Here is a 24,947-nt window from a genome sequence, read left to right on the forward strand (position 1 = left end):
AAAGCATGAACAGCACTTAACACACACAAATAATTTGATTAATCATTCGTCAATCATAATAGTTTTTTTCACATCACAACGTCCAGGCTACATAGCGAACTCTTCATGTATCTGAATATGCTACAAGTAAGAGAAATAGAAAATTGCTCTACAATTGGAAAGAACTCACCATGACCAAACTTAATGAATGACATCACAGCCTTTGCAGAATGCGTACAATGTCATCATCATCTCCATATTATCCATAAACCTGCCGCTCAGAAGACTGTTTCATACTGTATGTACCAGTAACAATGTGATCGGCCTCACAGAAAGTCAACCCACAATCCAAGTTGGCAAGGATGCAGAGTGAATAACCTGGAGAATCCAGCAGCCACAATCAGACACATATGACTTCCAGGGTAGGTCATGAGCCCAATCTGAAAGACACAACACGCCATTACAAACTTATAAACAATACAGATTAATTGAACCTCTAGCTTTCTACTTGGAATATAGGATCATACTAAACTTAAACTAAATACACAATAATGTGTGCTCCAAGTCATACAATAATTAGTCCTGTTACCAATCTTCTACATGCCTGTCAATATATCAATAGCAAATAACAATGTTGATACACTGACTAGGATCATTCCTTTGGCAGGATGGTCAGAAAGAACTGCTGCAGAATAACAGTAGCATGGTGGAAGGCATGCTGCATACATGCTATATTGATTTGTGGGCTTCGGTAATCTATCATGTAACACTTTCACATCTCAGAACAAGAACTACCCAGACTATATTTCACATACAGGTGTACATAAGTAGCCCCAGCTATAACTAGGCAGTGATTATATAGACACTAAGTCCAAAATTGGTTATATTGTGGGGATCAATTAATACAGGGCAATAACAACCACCTTGTTAGTACGACAACATGTAGTGAAATGTCCAACAATGAAGGGACCAATTTCAATGAGGTGACACACATCTTAGCATTGCTACTATCACAACATGTAGTCTCATTAAAGTTTCATAGTACTACATACTTCCTCACATTAGTGATTAAATCTTTCATTACTTCAGCCACCATAGACCTACCCATTGGTGAGTCATCATTAACAAGACGACTGGCCACTGGGATGATAAAGTATGTTGCCATTTTGCAGTGAGTTGTCTGGTGAAAGTAAATATGAGCTTAGTAAACAGACCACAATTTTTTACCTTTGGGAGTTTAGCAAATATTACAGACGTTTCCAATGCCGGCTCTCTGCCACCCTGCACCTCAAAGCTAGTCACAAAATATAAGTATGTAAATATAAAGAAGTATTTTACGTACCTATATGAACAAATCAAAGTAAGACTAAAGCTTCTTCAGTTTATAGTCTGGGAGAAACTGTAGCACAGCATATGTAGCACACAGCATGTCACTTAGGTAACAGTGATGATGACCAACCTTCCTGAAAAAAAATTAACCACTCAAATTCATATGCAATGAATAAAGTGGCGCAGTTATCAATTAAACCAGACTGTTCCAAGAAAGCCCAACACATCACAGGTTACATCGCACATTAACATGTACTATGGAGACACACCCTTAGCAGTGGAAAGGCTGTTGTTTGGTGTTGATAGTCGTATACGTCTTCTTCAATGGACATGAACAATAGCTAAGAAGATGCGACATAAAACACTTCTTTCACACTCATGCACACACCTTAAGCTGTGCTTCACTAATCTGCTGACTGATGCAGTCCCTTACAAGTACTGCACCTACGTCAGCATAACACATACTACACTACTTACAGAAACACAATGGTGCAAACCTTGAACGCTGATGTTAATAGCTTTTGGTTTGAACTACTGGCAGAAGAATCCCCAGCTCTAGCATAGTTTCTCAGCACATCAACAATACACTTGCAGTTGTGTTTGAAGATTTGTTAACAGCTCAACATAAATATCCATTATTTTAAGATACTCATTGTCTTTGCTATCAACTTTTCCTCTTTTCAGCGAAGTCCATAAGATCTAATGAATATAAACAAGAGTTTTTAATATTTGTGAATTCTTGATACAAGAAACTTCAAACTTGTCTACCGATCAATCAATCACGAACACACACGGTTAACATTACAGAGTAACACGGCTAACATTTTGTAATTCTTAATACTCTAGCTGGCACGTGCTTCAGGAAGTTTTGATGATGTAATTTCTCCTTCTCTTCTGCCGCCACATCACACCAAACCAACACCTATACCACCATTGTTACCCTAGCAACAATTATTTTACTGGATATTGTTACCTCGCTAATGGTGACATCTAAATTTCCAGCAGTCAATTGATCCTTAACTCTATTCAATAACACATGGATACTGTAACTAAGCACCTGCACCTGGTCCAAGAAAAAACTCTCAAGAACCCTAAAATGTAGTCATACCTTGTATCCTTTTGTTAGCACCTCCTTCATCTCTTTTAATATGAAGTGGACATATTTGGGACCAAAAGTGATACCATCTTTATAAGTGTATTTCTGGCCAGTCACCTCTCAAACATCTCATTTGGTCGCTCCTTACTGTGTGACAAAACCTTCAGTAGTAAGCTAAACAGCATAGAGACAGTAAGGATGGGCAAAATCATTAACACAACTACTCACCCAGAAAGGTTAGAATTAAGCATGTCCTCCGGTAGTTATAGTAATAGTTGAGTTATGGCTAGAGTGATATGTACTTGAAGTGTGTCTTTGTCATGTTTGTGGGGACTGAGTCCGTAACCACTTTGATTCGACTGTGGATCCATTACATGATGGTAACTACTGTATGACCTTTATATTATCATACCCGCTTTGTCAGACATGACAGCAACTCTGGTAAAATAGCTTTGATAACAGTGGTGTGAATTATAAGTGACTTGGCCTTTTCTAAATCAGAAATGATGATGTCTATGTCATATTTCTTGTAAAACTTCTCACCTTCCTCTTGTGTTTTCAAGTCTTCTTCTGCCACATCCATCTTGGCCAACTCTGGTACACCTTCACCTCCATTGTCAGTGACTAGCTTCTGCTTGTGATTTCAAATCAAAGTGAAATCCACTAAGAATTCCAACTGCTGCCCTACAAATAAATCATTACACTATGGATGGATAGATACAGTATAAACAGTATTCGTACTTGATCAAGTTCTTTTCAATGTGTTTCCTCTTTGGGATTAGCTGTAGGTAGCTCTTCAGTAGAAAATAGCATTTGGTTCATTTCAGGTGTGCAGCAATAGCAGTGAAGACATTGATAGCCCCTAATATCAGTTTCTGTTCTCTCTCCATGGAGGCAAAGATGACATAAGAGATCCTATCGGCAACAAGAAGTTCAGTATAGTGGACTGACTGAACGTCCCAGAAAAGCACAGTCTGGCAAGTGGTGGAGAGCTTGTGTTCAACGATGAAGCTATAGAGAAGACACCACAACTAAAAGCAAAAGAAATGCCATCCCTTATTACCTGATGTTCCTGCTTTGGGTCCACATTCAATAGTTGGTGCATGTCAGCAAATTTAAATGATATATGGATAAGTTTTTACCAAGAGTGCCAATATGGCTATAAACTCATGATGAGTTGACTGCAACAGAAACATGTAACATTACTAGCATGATACACTGCATGGCACCTACCTCAGAATTGGAGCAAAGGTCCTGCCTAGCATTGTCCAACAATGTACCAAGAACAAGCAACTTGTCCTTATCTACAAGATCAATGAAGCACTTGTACTCCATGATACAATACTCACCTGTGTCAGGATCAGTGGCTGAATTTAGTTTGACAACTCAGCGTTCGAGCGTAAATCGGATGGCTGCAGGTTCGAGGCCACCTAGGTCCAGTCATGGATTTTTTCTCCTTTCTCCAACTTTTCAAACACACCTTAAGTAGCTAAAGTCTTTGAGCAGGCAGGTGTCCTACAGACCTTCAGCACTTGTGCTGTAAAGCATTATTAAATAAATTAAATAAATAAACTGTTTATGTACCAATGCTAGCAACTAGAAATGGTAAACAACTAAAGTGGAGGTGTCACAATGATGCAAAGTATCTAAGGTGGAGTTGTGGTTTCAATTATGTCTTTGTTATGGCTGTCTTTGAAGTGGTTGATAGTTTTAAGCTGGTGACAAAGCCATTAAAAAAATTGTTGCGTAGCTGAAAATTGCTAACTTAAAGCAACAGTGTAATTCAAAGTAAGCACTAGTGAATGCCTTCCGTCTGACATCATGTTTTTGAAAAGTTTTAAAAGTATTCTACATACACACAGGTCTGAAAAAAAGATTACAAAATGACACAAAACTCACTTAAACTTAACGCACACAATAAAACTAATGTACCTATCAATGTCACGCCCCACCTACCCCAAGTTGGGCAGCGGGTAGGGATTTGTCACCCAACCTCGTCCCCAGGATAGGGGCATTTGCAACACAAATAGCCATTGGCCATGTTGTTATGCACTTATCAAAGTTTTGCCCCACCTACCCCCACGCAGGCAAGGAGGGGACACAGGAGGGGATTTGACAAAGTTCTAAGTCTAATCTCCCCACCCTGGGGCAAATTTGGAGGTCTAATCCCCCTCCTATGTGGCCACCATCCATCAGTTTTCTCAATCTTTTATTACAAGTATAGATCAAAGCCCCCACCCCTGGGGCTGAAATTTTTGTCCAATCCCCTTGTTATGCCTCTCATTTGCCCGCATGGGGGTAGGTGGGGCAAAACTTTGATAGGTGCATTAGTGATTCCTGGGATAAATAATACGAATTAGTAGGGGATTTGTAATTCGAAGTTGTCCCCAGGGGTGGGGAATTTGTCATCTAACATTTGCAAATCCCCACCTCTGCCCGACCTGGGGTATAGGTGGGTTGATAGGTGCATAAGATTTCTGCCTATAGGAAAACTCCACAGTGAGTTTCATCTTCCTAGAAGGCCGTATGGCTGAGTAAACCATTGCCATCCATCGATCTGAGCCAATTCGCACCCTGTACCACATTATTTAACGTGAACCTCGCTATACTCACTACAACGTACCTTGGACTACTAGCTTCATTCGTTCTGAAGAACTTGATTGAGCCAGGTAATCTGGTCACATCTATGATCCCATCATCATCTGATCAAATATTCGGATTTATGTGCCTGGGTCGCGAATTTGAATAGAATATCGCGCACTTATTAGAATTGCTACCTCACGTGATTAAGACGGATCGCCACGTTGCTGGTTGAAAGCAGTAAGCCTTGGTGGGTTCTAGTCAGAACAATGGCAATATGAATATTGCTGTGTGAAATCTTTGATGCTGTATAAGTTTAATACAGCTTTGTTTAATATTTTTGTCTGTTTTTCTTTAGAAGATAACACTAAGGCAGGACCTGTGTGCACATCATTATTAAAGTAAGTGGACTGTATTTGTTAATGTACTTATATACATTTGTTTTTGGAATAGAAATCTGAGACAATGCTAGAGAACTTGGAGGGGACTGCTGTCAACACCAGTAGTTTGGATGACAAGAAAACTGCTGATACAGTGCACATCTTCAGATGTAAGTAAACTCTTGTTAGTATGTGTTTATTTACTGTTGTTTACAGAAGATAAGACTGAGATGTCAAGACGACTTTCAGCAACAAGGGTACTTTAGACAGCAGCATGGCTGAGGGAAGTTGGAGACAAACTAGAGAAGTTGGAGAAAAGGCTGCTATCAACTTAGACAACAAGACAACTGTGCTGGTACTGTGGGAATCTTCAAATAATGTAAGTATGTAGACTATATTTGGTTTGTGTGTTTATTTACTATTGTTTACAGAAGACAAGACTGAGACATCAAGACTATTGTGGACAACACCAGTAGTTTACAATGAGATGTATCTTCAAATAATGTAAGTAGACTATATTTGTTTGTGTGTTTATTTACTATTGTTTACAGAAGAGAAGACTTAAATTTCAAGACTGCCGTCGACAATACAACGAAACACTTCTTCAAATAATGTAAGTAGACTATGTTTGTTTGTGTGTTTATATTTGCTGTTGTTTACAGGAGATAAGACTGAGATATCAAGACTACTGTCAGCAAGGGTACTTAAGACAGCAAGATGGCTGAGAGAAGTCAGAGACAGACTAGAGAAGTTGGAGAGAAGGATGCTGTCGACTTAGACAACAAGGCAACTGTGCTGATACAGTGGAAATCTTCAAATAATGTAAGTAGACTATATTTGTGACCAGATTTTACAGAACCGATCCAAATCGCACATCAGGCAAAATCAAACTAACACCACCAGTGGATAGCTACACTATCGTACTACAAGTTTTGACCCTCAGCACTACTCAAACTACACGAGGCTGGTTTTTACACACGTCTTTTCTGGGTGGTGTGGAGTGGTCAAATGGCGGTTTCAGGCTTGTGAAGGACCTGGCTTGGCAAGAGTCAGTGGTTTACTGGTGGACAGCCTTATAATGTTGGCCAGACGTGTTCTCTGTTGATTTTGCTACATATCAGCCACTAAGGAGCCAGCACAGCCCTGTAATCTCGTGTCTGGACTCCAATCGTGGTCTGCCTCCATTTTGAGGTCTATCTCTTGCCCTCCCCGCCACCCCCCAAGCCTCCACCCCTTTGTGAGTACCCGTGATACTACTTCGCTCATCCAACTGCTCAGATTTTCTATCTTATTTGGTGGGAAACTGTACAAGCAGCTACAAGTGCTGGAAGTGGCTTGAAAGGTAACAGATTGATGCATCTTTTGTGTAAATTTCATACGCGTGCTTGCTATCCTTGGAGAGTTATGCTGGCTTCAATTCTTTAAAACCGTTTATCTCGGAACTTCTAATGTGCGATTTGGATCGTTTTTCCAAAATCCAGTCACATTTGGTTTGTGTGTTTATTTACTATTGTTTACAGAAGATGAGACTGAGACATCAAGACTATTGTGGACAACACCAGTGGTTTATGACGAGATGCATCGTCAAATAATGTAAGTAGACTATATTTGTTTGTGTGTTTATTTACTATTGTTTACAGGAGATAAGGCTGAGATATGAAGAATCCTGTCAGCAACAAGGGTACTTTAGACAGCAAGACGGCTGAGAGAAATTGGAGAAAAGGCGGCTGTCAACTTAGACAACAAGACAACTGTGCTGGTACAGTGGAAATCATCAAATAATGTAAGTAGACTATATTTGGTTTGTGTGTTTATTTACTATTGTTTACAGAAGAGAAGACTTAAAATTTCAAGACTGCCGTGGACAACACCAGTAGTTTATACGACGAAACACTTCTTCAAATAATGTAAGTAGACTATAATATTTGTTTGTGTGTTTATTTACTATTGTTTACAGAAGACAAGACTGAGACATCAAGACTATTGTGGACAACACCAGTGGTTTATGACGAGATGCATCGTCAAATAATGTAAGTAGACTATATTTGTTTGTGTGTTTATTTACTATTGTTTACAGGAGATAAGACTGAGATATCAAGACTACTGTCAGCGACAAGGGTACTTTAGACAGCAAGACGGCTGAGAGAAGTTGGAGAAAAGGCGGCTGTCAACTTAGACAACAAAACAACTGTGCTTATACAGTGGAAATCTTCAAATATTGTAAGTAAATAGACTATATTTGGTTTGTGTGTTTATTTACTATTGTTTACAGAAGAGAAGACTAAGATGTCAAGACTACCGTGGACAACACCAGTAGTTAATATGATGAGATACTTCTTCAAATAATGTAAGTAGACTATATTTGCTTGTGTGTTTATTTATTATTTGTTTACAGAAGACAAGACTGAGACATCAAGACTATTGTGGACAACACCAGTAGTTTACGACGAGATGCATCTTCAAATAATGTAAGTAAACTATATTTGTTTGTGTGTTTATTTACTATTTGTTTACAGAAGAGAAAACTAAGACGTCAAGACTATTGTGGACAACACCAGTGGTTTATGACGAGATGCATCGTCAAATAATGTAAGTAGACTATATTTGTTTGTGTGTTTATTTACTATTGTTTACAGGAGATAAGACTGAGATATCAAGACTACTGTCAGCGACAAGGGTACTTTAGACAGCAAGACGGCTGAGAGAAGTTGGAGAAAAGGCGGCTGTCAACTTAGACAACAAAACAACTGTGCTTATACAGTGGAAATCTTCAAATATTGTAAGTAAATAGACTATATTTGGTTTGTGTGTTTATTTACTATTGTTTACAGAAGAGAAGACTAAGATGTCAAGACTACCGTGGACAACACCAGTAGTTAATATGATGAGATACTTCTTCAAATAATGTAAGTAGACTATATTTGCTTGTGTGTTTATTTATTATTTGTTTACAGAAGACAAGACTGAGACATCAAGACTATTGTGGACAACACCAGTAGTTTACGACGAGATGCATCTTCAAATAATGTAAGTAAACTATATTTGTTTGTGTGTTTATTTACTATTTGTTTACAGAAGAGAAAACTAAGACGTCAAGACTACTGTGGACAACACCAGTAGTTTATGCGAAGAGACACTTCTTCAAATATTGTAAGTAGACTATAATATTTGTTTGTGTGTTTATTTACTATTGTTTACAGGAGATAAGACTGACTACTGTTAACAACAAGGGTAGTTTAGACGGCAAGACGGCAGAGGAAAGTTGGAGACAGACTAGAGAAGTTGGAGAGAAGGCTGCTAACTTAGACAACAAGACAACTGTGCTGGTACAGTGAAAATCTTCAAATAATGTAAGTGTATAGACTATATTTGGTTTGTGTGTTTATTTACTATTGTTTACAGAAGAGAAGACTAAGATGTCAAGACTACTGTGGACAACACCAGTAGTTTATACAATGAGACACTTCTTCAAATAATGTAAGTAGACTATGTTTGTTTGTGCATTTATTTACTATTTGTTTACAGAAGAAAAGACTAAGACGTAAAGACTGCCGTGGACAACACCAGTAGTTTATACGACGAGACACTTCTTCAAATAATGTAAGTAGATTATAATATTTGTTTGTGTGTTTATTTACTATTGGTTATAGGAGGTAAGGCTGAGATATCAAGACTACTGTCAGCAACAAGGATACTTTAGACAGCAAGATGGCTGAGGGAAGTTGGAGAAAAGGCTGCTCTCAACTTAGACAACAAGACAACTGTGCTGGTACAATGGAAATCTTCAAATAATGTAAGTATATAGACTATATTTGGTTTGTGTGTTTATTTACTATTGTTTATAGAAGAGAAGACTAAGATGTCAAGACTACCGTGGACAACACCAGTAGTTTATATGACGAGACACTTCTTCAATAACGTAAGTAGACTCTATTTGTTTGCGTGTTTATTTACTATTGTTTACAGGAGAGAAGACTAAGACGTCAAGACTACCGTGGACAACACTAGTAGTTTATATGACGAGACATTTCTTCATAATGTTAGTAGACTGTATTGTTTGTGTGCTTATTTACTGTTCGTTATAGAATAGAAGACTCGAGACAGAACTACTGTGAACGACAAGGGTAGTTTGGGCAACAAGGCAACTGAGAAAAGTCTTAAGACTGTGTGGATTGAGAGTGTAGAGGTGATGTGGCTGTGCCAGGACTTGTGCCAACCCTAGGCCTACAAACACTTGCTGCAGAATTTTGTTGGATACTGCTGTTAAAATGGATTGGACGTGTGGCTTGATGGAGAAACGGATTTGAACTTGTGTGTGTGTGTGCTTTTTTTAATGGTTGAAGAAAAAAATTTTATTGCTCAGAATAATTAATTACGCCGTGCGTTTATTGCTCAGAATAATTAATTACGCCGCGCGGCAATAATTACAAAAGCGGATATCAAGCTACGTACGGGCATCACTATCGGATATTATGGTGGGACGACCGAGAATACTCGTTATACATCAATGATACGAGGAATTGTACGAGGATGAACGAGTAAGCGCGTATAATATTTGTCTCACAACGAGCGAAAGACGAAGTTGCTCTATTAAGCGAACGAAACCTGTAAGAATGAGTGTAAGAGCGCGTTTGCTTAAACAACACGAGTGTTCACGATCGATTGAACGCAACGTATTCTTGTTTGCGATTTCCTGTGAAATGCACAGTTAATGTGATTATTGATAGACTCTTATATTAAAACAGGCTAGATCTGTTAATTATCTTTTCCCATAATTTTTACTATTTTTGGATATGGTTCTTTAAAAGTCAACCTGGTATGTTGTACGTGACTGGTTGTTGCTGTAGCAACAGTGCTTACTACCTATTATGATATTTTTCATGCATAACCGGCTGAGCAAAAAGCCGGCTATAGTTTGCATATATTATTCTTGAGTTGCTTTCTTTTTGTTAGGGGAAAAGCCAATGGGCTGTTAAATTTTCAGCCTTACCTGCTGAATACATTTGGAGTTACAGTGATACTGTATAGAGAGCAGGAATAGTAAAACTGTCAATTTGTGCAGTGAGTATACAATGTATATATAATCAATAAAATAATCACAAGTGCAACAGTCTATACTTGGCTCTGCGTTCACCATGAACTGGCGAATCCTTCAAGGTATAGTTTTCAACCTAAATCAACCCATACTTACAAGCAAAAAGGCTGGTCAAGCTTAGCAATGGGGACAGTAAAGTTATGTTTTATAACATAATAACAAACACACATACCCCACATGTTTTGCTTGATAGTACAGAAATGGAACAAACAAGGTATATGCTTACTTTCCATGAACAGGCAAACACAATGGCATATCACTTATACAGTATATATCAAAACTTGTTTCACTGTTTACTGAAGCGACTACAACATGACTATTGTGTATAATATATTATGTAGCACGCATTGTTTACCCAACGTAGTGATTGCAAAAAAAATGAAAATTTAATATGTAAACTATAGTTTAACAGGTCACATAGCTGTATAGAGATGTACACCAATCCAAACCAGCTGCAGTACTATTTTTATTTTTTATTTTATTTTAATACTTTTTAATGCAGTTCAGGACTGCATTACAGGTCAGTGGGTAATAGATACCCACTGCCAAAGAAACATACATACAATACAATGCAATAACTAATTAATTACAGTTATTAGTTACTTATAATTACAATAGATAGCTAGAGTTTGTTAAAATTGGTAGAAATTGGCACTCTAGAGCAGCGGTGGCAAGGGCACAAAAGGTGAAATGTACAAGCTCTCTCAGGGTTGAAGTTATTAGTAAAATGCGACCATAAATAGTTAGTTAAACGATATTTAATTGTGTTGGTAGATAGTGAAAGATCAATGACTGGTAAGTAATTGTATAGTCTGGCTATCCTGTTAAAGTAAAAATGATGTTGTGTTACTGATGATGTCCTTGGATGATTCAGTTTTTGGTTAATCCCAGATCTGGTGTTGCCTCTTGCAAAAGTGATGTAGTTGTAGATGTTAAAATTATCAGTGGGTGACTTTAATGATTTTATTAGAAACAGTATATCTTGGAGTTCGTAGTGATACATGAGAGGCAGGAGATGCAGTTGTTCCAGTCTGAGTTTGTATGAGGATGTATAATCGTTAAGGATATATTTAGTGGCTCTTCGTTGAATGCGTTCTAGTGCAGTAATGTCTCTTATTAGTTGAGGCCTCAATAGTTGTGAACAATATAATAGTTGTGATCTGACTAGTGCTAGGTATAGACGTTTCTTTGCCTCAGCACTGTTAACCTGGAATGTTCTTCTGATAAGTCCTAAGGTTTGGTAAGCTTTCGTACATATGTTGTTATAATGTGCTGACCAGCTGAAGTCAGATGTGAATGTTACTCCAAGATCTTTATGCTGTGCTAGACATTTAATAGGATTTCCATTGATGGTGTATGTAGGGGGGACTGTAAATTGTAGTCGAGAAGAAACGTAAATGAATAAATTTGGATTCGTTGAAAAGTAAGTCAGTCAGGGTGCTCCAATTAGAAGCTCTGTTGATATCAGTTTGTAACTTTGCAGTATCTTCACGAGATCTAATTGCATATAGAAGTTTGGTGTCGTCAGCGTATATAAAAGGAGTTGCAAACTGAATGAATTCGGGTAGGTTGTTAATGAAAATGACGAATAACAAAGGTCCTAAGACACTTCCTTGGGGCACCCCTGAATGTACATAACATAATTCTGACAGCGAATCTCCTATCTTGACACATTGATAGCGATTGTGTAGATATGCTTCAAACCACTGTCTTGCTTTACCAGTTATTCCTATATATGCACAGTATAATTTTCACCTATTATAATACTGGCAATGTAATCCACTATAGTGTGATCCCGTGATCAGTTTACATGTCTCAGTAGCTACACAAAAACACTTACATTTTGTTGTTCTAGACCAGCTATCGATTGGCTCTTTAACAACTGTGTTCACAAGCATTATTTAGGCTATTCTTGAGCCTTTCCTCTACCCATGATACTAGTCGTCTCTGTTGTGTTTAATTGCTGTTGATTGGTTCTTTAACAACTGTCCTCCATCCTGCTCCATGAATACATAATTATTTTACAAGCATTATTTAGGCTATTCTTGCATGAGTCTTTCCACTACCCATGATGTTAGTCTGCAATGTATTAAAACTGACTCCTTTCTGCAAACCCTTCCAGTGGCCAGCCTTCTTGACTAGCAACGCCAACTTTGATATTCGTGAAGTGACTATCCATGGTTTCACCTGGTTTCACCATTCAACAGAAAACGATGAGTGTTTCAGCCTAATGTTGAGTCCCACAATCGAGTTACGAAGTGGTAAAAGTGCATGAATCACGTGATTCATAGGCGGTGGCATGGCCCCCCACTTTTATGGGACACGGTTTGCAAGAAAGGATCGAGATACTCTAATAGAAGAGTCAGGATTTGATACTCTAATAGAGCAGTCACAGTATTCAGAGAAGCAGTGTAGCAAGCTACTTAATAGCTACGTATATGTGTAGTTATAAATAAGGGGATATAACTGGTCGAGAGCAGCTATCATCAGCAGGGAGTGATCTTTTTTTTTTTTTGGTCTTCAACTTACAGCTGGCCTGGTCCCCTCACTCTTTGGCCAGCTCCACCGCCCCTGACGGGATTATTAAAGAAGACTAGAGATGCGGCGATTATGCGCGCCGGCATAATAGGTATGTGTGAGAATCAGGAATTATGCTGAGGTGATTATAAAGCTTTAACAGTAGGAAAATCTGCAGATTGCACAATTCCGTTAAAAAGATCGAGATACTCTTAATTGGCATTCCAGCCCGATTTTTAAATTTTAGAAAAATGGCCCGGGCTTTTTATATGCTCAATAGATAGAGTATTGATTGCTGATCTCAGAAATATATAGTTTGTTGGGTTGGAATTAGCTACTTTGGCATGCACAGTGCTTAAAAACTGAAAAAATGTACACTTTTTCTCCGGAGCTCCCCACATTTTAAAGGGAAAAATGGTATACAATTAAATCAGGAAGCCATCTAGCAATCTGGACTATCTTGAAACTGCAGTTGCTTCTAGCTGCAAGTTTGTACATGTAATGAGAGTAACTTCAGATCGTATCGGATCTCAGTGATCTTTGTATGCTTTGTGGTGAGCAAATATGTTTCTGAATCACCTACTACACATGCAGTCTAAGAAAATTGCATTATGAGTCATTTTAGCTAGTTAATTCAGCTACTTAGTTAGTAAAAATAAAATTCTCCCTCCCGCACTGACATTTTGAATACAGGAGGATGAGAAACTAATAATTAAGTTTATAAGGCCTAACAGGTAATTCTCAAAAGCAAAATAGGTGATTTTTTGAGCACTGTTCAAATCAATTTTTGGAGCCGGCATATAATACTAATAGCCTCATTCCTATAAAGAGCAGACTAGATTTAATAATCATCCATTATAGTAGTACTGTATAATTTGCTGTTTATAATTAGCTGGCCTCTCTCATGGCCTGTATAATTCCATTTCGTAAGTGTCACGTGACTGTCGGTTCAATAGCTCTGGCGTTATTGAACCGACATTTGGTTCAGCATAGATTATATAAGGGGGCTATCTATATGGGTTCAGTAATCACAGCCTAAACGTAATTAATAGTTTCTCATCCCCGCCCGCATCACCTTTACCTCAGTCGTCAAGGACATTTTGCACCACTGGTGCCTAAGGGAGGCCAATTAATACCTTTTATAGCTAGTTGATATACTAGTCTCGCGTGCCAGACGGTTTGTGTGGGGCGGCAAATAAACCGTCTGGTAACTGTTGCACACATTCCGGGACCACTGCCGGAATGTTGGCAGAGCCAATCAGATTGCTTCGCGGACTCTGTGACGAAACAAACACTAATAATTCAAATTCTTAGTGTAATAAACCGGAACTGAATTTTGGCTACAGATTACTTTTTCGAAAGTTTAACAACGCCATGGGCTTAGGATCTTTGTTTTCCTAGTACAGGGCTCTTAAAAGCGTAGGTATAAGAACGATTATGGTTTACTACGAATTTGTGAAACGGCGAAAATGTCTAGGAAGACGTTCAGCAATGTTTCGAATATGTCATCAGGACATTACCAGTGCAATTATAGTCTTAGTCTGCTCACAGAGGTGATTGGAACGATTATTACATCATCCTTGGCGCAAAACAATACCGTGATGTAATCTAATTGCATTCCAGTGAGTTCACGGAAAGTGTGCAACAGTGACCAGACGGTTTATTTACCGCCCCCACACAAACCGTCTGGCACGCGAGACTATTGATATACCTTGCTAGAGCAGTCTAAGAAAATTGCATTATTCATTATTAAATTCTGCCATAGATAGATTCTGCTATCTAGTTAGGCCAATGAAACTTGATTAGCAGTTTCGCGTCATCGCCCGCATGCTTTTGATACACCCGCATGGAATTTCATTATTGGTATTTCAGATCGAAATACTCTAATAGAACAGTCACTTTTACTCTAATAGAGCAATCAGCTATACTCTAATGGAAAAATCACTTGTTATAGATTAGTAACGTACTTTAGCTATTTAATGCAAGAGTAATCAGTGTAGATCTCACTGTTTTTTGGCAGAAATCTTCATGTTTGGATATGTGTTGTGCTTTTGGAAAAATAATGAATAATGAATAATAACCGCCCGCCCGCATCAAATTTTCAAAAATCTGAGCGAGAAACTGGTAATCAAGTTTCATTGGCCTTAGTAAAAATAAAAATAGAGGGCGCGCCCTCTACTAATCTAGATTCTACTGCTCAGTGGATAGAATTGGGCGCCGCGATTAAATTTACGTACGCCAAAAGTACGCATCAGCACCGTCATGACCTACCACCTCCCCCGACTTGAGCAGAACGCTTATAATCGATAAGCCTCTGCGGGTGTATCCATAACCTAATTTAGCTACAACCGGCAGCTAGCAAGACATAGCTAGATCATGGGCAAGGTGAGTTGTTATGAATTGCCATTGAATACTTTAGTAGTTTATAATAGTATTCATTGAAAGGCACATACATTAGATAATATCTATGGTCATTAGCTATGGTGTGATTGAAACGGTGCAGCCTGGATCGTGATGCTGATGATTGACTGAACAAGCCGACCACTAGCTAAATAAACTGTCCCTCGAATTGTTCGTTATAGATAACGCAGTAATCACTATAATATGATGAGAGTTGAAGCTTTGCATTTGTAGCCCATTCTCAATAAGTAACCAAGGTATGCAATTAGTTAAGTAAACTTAATTTTAACCGCATTGATCTCTAATGGCACCACTGTATTTTAACTTTTCTTTGTACGGCATGTTAGCTATTCGGGCATAATGCACAGTTGGCAACTGCTATGTAGCTTTAGGCTGCTTCAACTAAAATCTTTTGTTTCTCGGGCCAAACTCACCCACGTATAGGGTCGGTAGGTAGCTTGCAAGTCAAATGGTATACTATAAGCTACATTTATGATTGCTGTGCCACTTGTCAGTAGCCAGTTATAAGCTGAGTCCTTACTTTGTGATGAACTTAATAGGTAACTTGCAACCCCACCTGACGTTATCTCAATGTGATTACATGCGAACAAAAACATTTTGAACTGAAAATATAGGGTCAGTCAGGCAGTTGAAGCAAGAGTTCATAATACAAAAAAAGGACTCTTGGTTGAAGTGGCCTTATAAAACTTAAGACTCCAGTCCATGTTGGTAGTTGATACATGGGAATGGCACTCAAATACATCCTGCACTCCACCAGTCTTCATCCTTGCAATTGGTCAAAGTAAAAGTCAAGGTACTGTAGAAATTTGCAATAGGTCAAAGGGTAAGCACAGTTCGTTAAAGTGTATACTACAATTGATACAATGCAAGTCAAAGCAATGCAATGTTTAGCAAGTCAGTGTTGGAGTGCCACCACCTTGCTCACATAATGATAGCATTTGTGCATGTAAACTAGAAAGTAGGAAAGACAAAGGCTAGAGAGGCAAGGAAACAAAAATATCATAAGTATATTGTTAAGACTTAATAGTTAAATACCAGCACTATCACCCGTGAAAACTAGGTTTTATTACTTAGTTGGAGAAGTAATACAGCATTTGGTAATGACTACAAGGCCACAAATCATCTACCACCAAGTTCCTACCTCACTCATCTTACCTGTTGCGACTGTTTAAACACACTTTGTGCACAAATGATGTCACAATTAACAGGTATGATGATGATGATGAGATAGTATAGGGGAAGCCATTTTAGAGGAATCCTCTGAAACGAACAATCGAACAATTAAATATTTTGTGGTCGAAGTCCTACTGGCATCTGACACTAATTGATTAACACCTGTTACTCTGTACAATATGGAGAAGGGTGTGTTGATGAAGCCTTCTACACCTTGACAATGCTGGTTACATGGTTACAAAGTGTATAATGAAGCAAAAATGGCTAGCTTCTGTAATTACACTTTCATATACTACATTTTGCTTGATTGCTTTGAGTTGTGTGGCTTCTTAAACAGCTTTTTTAACCTTAACATACCACAGCTGCATATTATCTTCATTGGCAGTCCCAGCACTATCAAACAAGGGTCAAGTAATAGAGCAGTTACAGAAACTTCTGAAAATCTAATTCACTAATTGCTATACCTAGGAACGTTTAAATACCCCAGTAAAGCCACACAAGCAGCCAAAAGATGCACTGTATACTTTGCCAAATTGAAAATGAGCTCTTCTTGGCTGGCTGTAATGAGCTTTAGACAAGTAACCATTAATAAAGCATGTAGAAATATTTGGGACTTCGTGACAATGGCCACCATACAAAGATGACCGCTTAATTCAGGTGACTGTTAACACAGGTTTTACTGTAATAGACCTACGTATCCCTTGTACACAATTGTGTCTTCCTTGTTAATCACAGCAAACTAATTAGCATGAACAAAAGAAAGTTCTGTCACAATACTTGAGTATTTTGTTTCATACTGTATGTAACTATGTCATGTTGTGTGTTCTATCTGCAAGCTGTGCAACTCCCAACATGTCAACTGTATAATTATGTAGGGTTATGATTTGATGATGTTTTGTATCATTATTACTACTTTGCTAAGTTTTGATGTGATAACAGTCAGCGGTCAAACTGGTGAGTATAGAGTGCCATACGTTGTGTTTACAAACCATATACAGTACAGTTGGGAAATTTGACTCTTGGTAATAATATACGTACATGTGCTGGAAATTGTTGTGTTTGAGGGTGCAAGGCCTATCCAATAGACATACATATGTACAGCAAGTAGAAAGGTTGTTTGTAAAATTTGATCCCACCAAAACTTTGTCTCATAAAGCACTTTAACAAATACTGTATAGCTGTTTTAATTAGTAGGAGTCAATTAATACGATTCCTGTAGCTTTGAAATGTAATGATAAATCAAATGGGACAGATGCCCATGCTTTTAAGATTCAGCTCTAACTTTTGTCATGTTACAAAGAACCTTCTTGGAAACTTTGGATTGTTGGGTATCACCACCATAAGGGCCTGGCATCTATTTAGTCTTGTCCCCAGCGCGGCCACTCATGCATTTGATCACTTGAAGGTCGTGTGATTGATCTTTGCTTGAAGTGTGTGGGGGGACTACCTGACAGCACATGATAGTGCCATAGTTTGTTTTAGTACTTTTATTGGGGTTAAATTGTCCCTACTCCAGTTTAAAATTACTGTCATTTGTTTGTGAACTTTTTTGTCCTTTTTAAATATCCTCGCAAATGCAGCTCTAGCTATACACAAATCTTTTTTAATTATACGTATTCATGAGTGAGGTCATGATCTGTAGCAATCTGGAATCCAGTATAGAACACACAAGGGGGATATTGCAGACCAGGGTCTGGCAACCAATCATTGTCACTTACAGGTGATGAGAGGTTACCTTGCCTTGTTTATTTTGTAAGTATATGCTTTTTGCGCATATACCATTCTACAAGCAGTCCATTTCCTGACACTTCGTCTACATGGAGAATGGCTAACTCTTCAGAACATGACCACTCTCTCCAATTTGTCTAGTTAGATTGTAGGTGAATGAAGCATATTCATGACTTTGTCTTGGTTGGCTAACTCAGTACTTACGGTAGTCTCTACCTGTGTATTACGTATACCCTGGTTCACGCTGTTGATGGGTGGGACTTGAGGTTGGAATCAGTTTACATATAAGACTCAACTTCTAGGGTGCATGACACTGCCTCATTGATACATTTGCTGTCTGAGAGTCAAGGCTACGTCTGGCCTGTCTAGTAGAGCTAGATATTGATGTAGGGAGAATTTTTCCTTTGCCTTGTCCTCTAGTTCCAGGAACACCTTATCTTCCAGGAATCTCCATGTTGATAAGCTCTGGTTTGAAATTCAGTCATATTACAATTCACATCGACTCTTCGACTCGAACAGTTTCTTGAGCATGGCCTATATGCAGTGCTATATTGTGCCATGGCCTCATCACGCAGTTATTTCCAGACGTTGTGTATCTTTCCAGTTATTTGCACCTTCAACCACAGAAAACATGTATTTCATCCCAGGCCACACTTTCAAAATAGCCTAGCCAATCATCTCAACTTTCTGTTGCCTTGCCACAGAATGGTTGTACCTTGTGATTAGCCTGCAAAGGCCTGTTGCTACTGCTCATCCATCATCATCAACTGAACTCAGCTATAGTTGCTCTGCTCAAGAACTGCAACAATCTGATCATAAAAAACTAGCAGGAGATTACACACATAGAACGTAGTATAACCTTTTCAGGTACCAGTTTTAGACAATTAGATCAGCACCATGGTGCCAGGTTCAAGGCCTTGGGTTAAGATAATGACCCCTAGTAAGCTGGAACCACCATACCTCGGTTCAGGTTCTGTAATGACAACTATGCCAAAATGTAACAAACCACTTCTAGCTTTACAATACACTGTACATAAATAGATTGCGTGTGTGTGTGTGTGTGTGTGTGTGTGTGTGTGTGTGTGTGTGTGTGTGTGTGTGTGTGTGCGTGTGCGTATGTGTGTGTGTGTGTGTGGATTGTCACAAATGTTATGCAATATATATATGGCTTCTATGGGTCTACTAACATGAGTTCATAAGGACATTGTAAAAGCTTTTAAATGGGCTGTACAGGCATTAAAACATGTTGCTCTCCTGGACTACCAACTATAATAAATTCCTTTGAGGTGAAAGAGGGTGTGACTCATACTATGCAAACAAAAGTGAAGGTCACTTTTAAGGCTTTCTCTAAAGAATTTGTGTGAGATTATAGACACATTATAAAACAGTTGAGAAAATAGTCTCACTCCCTTTGCAGTGCATAGCAACGTAATTACCAGTGCTCCCGATAAGAATTCTTAAGCACCAGGACAAAATGTCCTGACAAATCCAAACTTGTCTGGACAAATGTATACTTTGCAAGGACACAAGTGACCTATAATACTGCCTGTAGTAAGCATTCTCTGATGTAAGGCACTCTGGCTGTAGGCATTCCCTTTGTTGTGCTGAGGATAGACATTCTTTTATGTATGAGATACTATTACAAGTGATTTTGTGAGGTTTCTGTACAGCAGAGAGGTTGGCATTGGTACATTAGTGGTCACTCACTTGGGTGGCTTGAATGTTGAATCTCCTAGCAACCAAGAGACAGCTATTAGTAGTAAAGTAAACAGAAAACCAAATATGCACACCCTGGGCTTTTTGGGCTCCTTTGATAGGACATTATGTCCTGCCAAATACAATTATGGTCAGACATTGGCTAATTTGACCAGAAATTGTCCGTTGTCCAGTTATCGGGAGGACTGAATTGCCAAAATTATTATGAAATAATTTATGGATTACAAAATACATTGAATTACACCAGATCTAATTAATATTTAGCTAATCACAGTATAATAAATCATATAAATGGTTGGGTACCTGATTAATTGCCTATTTACCTAAAAAGTGCATGTCTGACAGCATGGGCACCTGAATTTTAGAAGTAAAACACCACATCAAGTTGTTTCAGCTGTAGCTATATAATACTTTTTGATACAGGGTATATATATATGATAAAAAGTAAAATCATGATATTATCATGTCTGTATAATACACATGTCAGTTTTGTCGTACACTGCAGACTGTGTTTTTGCACAGATTTCACATTTGCTCAGATGGCAACTGGACCAGGTAGTGTGTGCAAAGGTGGAAATGCTACATTCTCATGTGAAATTGTTAATGCGGGAGGAGTGATTCAACCAAATCAGTGGAGATTTCCCAATGATATTGTGATTAATTTTAATACTCCTCATCACACACTGGTATTAGATACTGCTACATCTCTTGTCTCTGACCTCATAGTCACTGATATTAATGAGAGGGCAGTATACGTTTGTAGCCTTGCTGCCAAACCTGAACTAGTCAGCAGAGTGTATATAAACGCAGAAGGTATGTATGGACATATATACGTATGTGTGTACTCTATGATTAAAATTAACCACAACATTTCCATACAGCATGGATATTTTTTTAGCACTGGATGTACGTAGATGTGTTTAGTGTGTTTGCATAAAACCCTACATTATTAATGTATGCATACTCTTCAGTTATATGGCTGCCATTCATGTTCCCATGACGTAGTGATTTTGTGCTGGGGCACATATGGAAACAATTTTGTGACATCAGTGAATGTTCTATTAGAGTATGTAAACACAGTCTTCATGGATTTCATTGATATACATAACACATTCAGAATGTTTGTGTGTATAGACACTTTGTAAAGTGCTATATACATCATGTGGACCAATGAATTTGCTTTAATAATGAAACCAAATATATCATACCTGTCTCATTGAGTGGTATGAATATACTTAACAGTTGTAAGGATTTCATTACCTGAATAAGTAAGTAGCTGACCACCAAAGAAGGCAATACAGAGCAACTGACTTTAAGTACAATTGTTTCTGATATACAATAACAATTATTTTGAAGTTCTCTAATAAAGCAGTCGGCCAGGTTTGGATTTAAATTGTTTACAGTAAACAGTGATCATGATCACTTGAAGAAAAATTGAAGGGTTTGCCTTGAAGACAATTATTATGTGCACTGTATGAGCTAATGAATTCCCTTCAATAATGAATCATGTTAAAGAAAATTATTGAGACATAGAAAAGGCTTACTGTTGCATATTGCCATATGAATATAATTTGCACTTGTAGGGATTTCATTGGTTAGATAGGCAACTGATCAACAACTAAAGATGTTTGTATACATCAATCATCTCTCAGTATGGCTATCTCTGTTATATGACTGAAAGATTTTCAAACACTCTAATAAAGCAGTCTGTCATTTTTTTGTATTGAATTCTTCCATATGAGCCATGTTTACATGTTAAAAACATATTTGTTTCTGTGAATTGTCAGTAATAATATGGTAATTGTAATGCTAGCTACCAATGGAAAGCTGAAATTTGTATATAATGTACAAACATTTAGTATATCTGCAGGTATAGACAGTTTCATAACTTTTTTGCTATTTCCTTGTTCACTATATATATTTTTTGATCCCTAATCCAGCTTACAATTCCTAATTTTCCTTCTACTTGTTTGTTTACTTTAGTTATGACTAATGTACCAAACATAGCTACTGCATCAAAAGAAAGAATGGCACCAGACGTGTCATAAAATTAACTTTGCATCTGAATGCGTGCCCCAAATAATCAATACTGTGAGAAGTAGAGTTGCTATTACACTTCACCTTCAGCTATGCTCTGCCCACTGCAGAGCAATAGAAATAAAGAGCAGTGCAAGAAATATCTCTGCAATCACTACGGAATATATAGGCAATAACCACTACCACAGTTACAGCTGGAAGCCGTATCATGCTACCGTGATTTGACACCTTGCATTGTCAGTGAAAAGACACAAAGGAGGACAAAGGTAAGCCCATGATGCATGCATTATACATACTGTGGTTGGTGAAAAGGAATGTCTAGGGACAAAGTGACACTGAACAGTAAAATAATCAAAGCCATATACTTGGAATATTACCACGTACCTTAAATACTTTCTGTATAAATTCATTTCATTTTAATGATCACATTGCATGTACTGCATGAAAAGGGCAACTGCCACTAGCGCACAGAGTTTGTGCAGGTGTTGATATTTGATTTAGTGCATGATAATGTACAGTAGAAGAAAAGAAAAGAATGTAATTTAAGAAATAGTTGTGCTGTACAGTATTGTCATGTCACACCAGCAATAGCAGGGATCAGGGTATTTGATAAGACAATATGGCGCTCCATTGGCCCAGTGTGAACGCAAAATGACCCACACAGCTCATGGCTTCTGCTCCAATTTTCTCAGCACTAGTTCACCTTTGTGACTAATATACATCAAACATAAGCTGATTAACCCAGTGGTATACTACTGGTGGAACAGTAAGTGTCTGGGTTAGGCCAGTTTGGCTCAGAGTCAAAATACTTGTCAAAAACCCTGGCAGGGATTTGAAATCATCTGACGTAGCAACATCCATGGATTTTAGAAAACTTAAGCATGCTTGTTTCGGTATAGACAATGTGTAGATATAGCAAATTGGAATGTAATTAGTGCTACATATATAGCTAGTGAAAATCTATCTTGTTGAAAGACGAGTACTCAGGAGATAAATTGCATTGTTTTATGCATAACTCAACTGAACAAAACTAAGCTATGAAAATTTCATAAATTTGTGATGAGAAATCATTCTGTATATGCAAAGTACGTAGCATATTGTATGTGTGTGTACGCATATTTTATTGTGATGCTTTTCTTTCAAATACTGTATATAGGCACACCACCATCCCCTGTTGGTGAAATCACAGTCATTAAAGGTTCCTTGAATTTTACTGCATCATGGGATCCTGTTACTAATGACCTAGTATGTGGTGGACCATTGTCATATGATGTGAGAATATCACCATCTAGTGGAGTAATGATGATGAGAATAACTGACACCTCCTACAATTTTACTGGATTAACATCCGATAGTATTTACACTGTCACTGTGGCTGGTAGAAATAATATTGGTGTAGGAGAGTCTGCTAGTGTGATGGTGTCCTTTGCAGGTGACTTTATAGTGTACTAATTTACACGTATCGGTATAGGTGTTCATTCATTCGGTTGCTTGTTTAAATTCAACCGTATAAAGCATAGCAGATCCAGGCTCAGTCGCTGATTCCCCCTCCCTTCCTGTGCTATTTCTTTTAGGAAGTTCTAGTGATATGCGACTCTCTCCATGCACACCTCTATTTATTTAATCTGGGCCAGATCCGGATTGCTATCTGGGTCAGCAGGTCATTCAGGTCAACAATAGCAAGAGTTCATAGCATATGTAATATTATCTGTGGGGGAGATTGCCTAACTGCCAGTAGAGCTTGTACAAACACACACAAAAAGTAATGTACTTTTGTTGATATGTTTGGTTTACAACTACCACTTGAGCCCTCATAGCCACTGAACAATAATTAAAAACTGATCCTCCAGTTTTTGTGGCAGTCACTTATAATAATTATGTATGTACCAGATGCACTGAGCAGCTGGCCCTTGTACTAAAATTATTAACAAGGAACGAGGGCTCAGGTGATCACAAACAGACTATAGCCATATGTTTTTCTTGTTCTTAATGCTATATTTGATGTTGGGTGGGCTAGTATTATTTAATAAAAGTGATTAATTCTTTTGTAGCATAAGATACTCTAAGGCAGCATTTTGGGTGGCGCTCATCATCTTAAGGGTGATCCTTAATATAACAGTACTACTGATAATACATGTGTAGAGCCTGCATTAAACAAACATGTTGCATTATGTTGCATTTCTTGTATTGTTGCATTTCCTGTATTGTTGCATTTCCTGTATTGTTGCATTTCCTGTATTGTTGCATTTCCTGTATTGTTGCATTTCCTGTATTGTTGCATTTCTTGTATTGTTGCATTTCCTGTATTGTTGCATTTCCTGTATTGTTGCATTTCCTGTATTGTTGCATTTCCTGTATTGTTGCATTTTACGTATGTGCATAATGATGTGCATTTTGCTATTCCATTTTAGAGTTCATATTTAGGCAGACTGCCACTGGACCAGGCAAAGTGTGCAGTGGTGGGACTGCAACTTTCTCATGTGAAATTATTGATGAAATGATCTCTGTTTTATCAAATGAGTGGAGATACGCTAATAATATTCCAATACCTGCTGGTACACCTCATCACACACTAGTACAAAATAATGCAACATCTCTAATCACTGATCTCATAGTCACTAACATTCATACAAGTACATCATACATCTGTGGTCCTCAAGCTACTCCTAAAGTAATGAGTGAAGTGTCTATAGATGTAAAAGGTATGTGAGTGTGCAGAGTACTCAGATTTAAATGTTGAAATTAGCTACATAACATTTACCATCTACTTATCATATGTATGCGTACATACAGTAGAACCTGCATTAAGAATACGTGATTTACAAAAGAATAATAATGTTGATACAAAACAGCCCAGCTGCAAAAATGGGTGTAAAAACTTCATATTCCCAGGAGA

At 38.0% G+C, this 24,947-nt stretch overlaps 1 protein-coding gene across 1 annotated transcript in view; it reads left to right on the top strand.

The window, feature by feature from the left end:
• Positions 1-15,203: 15,203 nt before the first annotated feature.
• LOC136253666 (phosphatidylinositol phosphatase PTPRQ-like) overlaps positions 15,204-24,947 on the top strand; it is a 36,192-nt gene continuing 26,448 nt past the window's right edge. Inside the window, exons 1-5 of the mRNA XM_066046329.1 lie at positions 15,204-15,361; positions 17,446-17,524; positions 20,537-20,827; positions 23,208-23,483; positions 24,463-24,753. Of these exons, the coding sequence (XP_065902401.1) occupies positions 15,353-15,361; positions 17,446-17,524; positions 20,537-20,827; positions 23,208-23,483; positions 24,463-24,753 (946 nt within the window). The 5' untranslated portion in view covers positions 15,204-15,352. The remainder of the gene's footprint in view (positions 15,362-17,445; positions 17,525-20,536; positions 20,828-23,207; positions 23,484-24,462; positions 24,754-24,947) is intronic.

This window comes from Dysidea avara, chromosome 1 (genome assembly GCF_963678975.1).
Source record: "Dysidea avara chromosome 1, odDysAvar1.4, whole genome shotgun sequence".
NCBI classification, from domain to species: Eukaryota; Metazoa; Porifera; class Demospongiae; order Dictyoceratida; family Dysideidae; genus Dysidea; species Dysidea avara.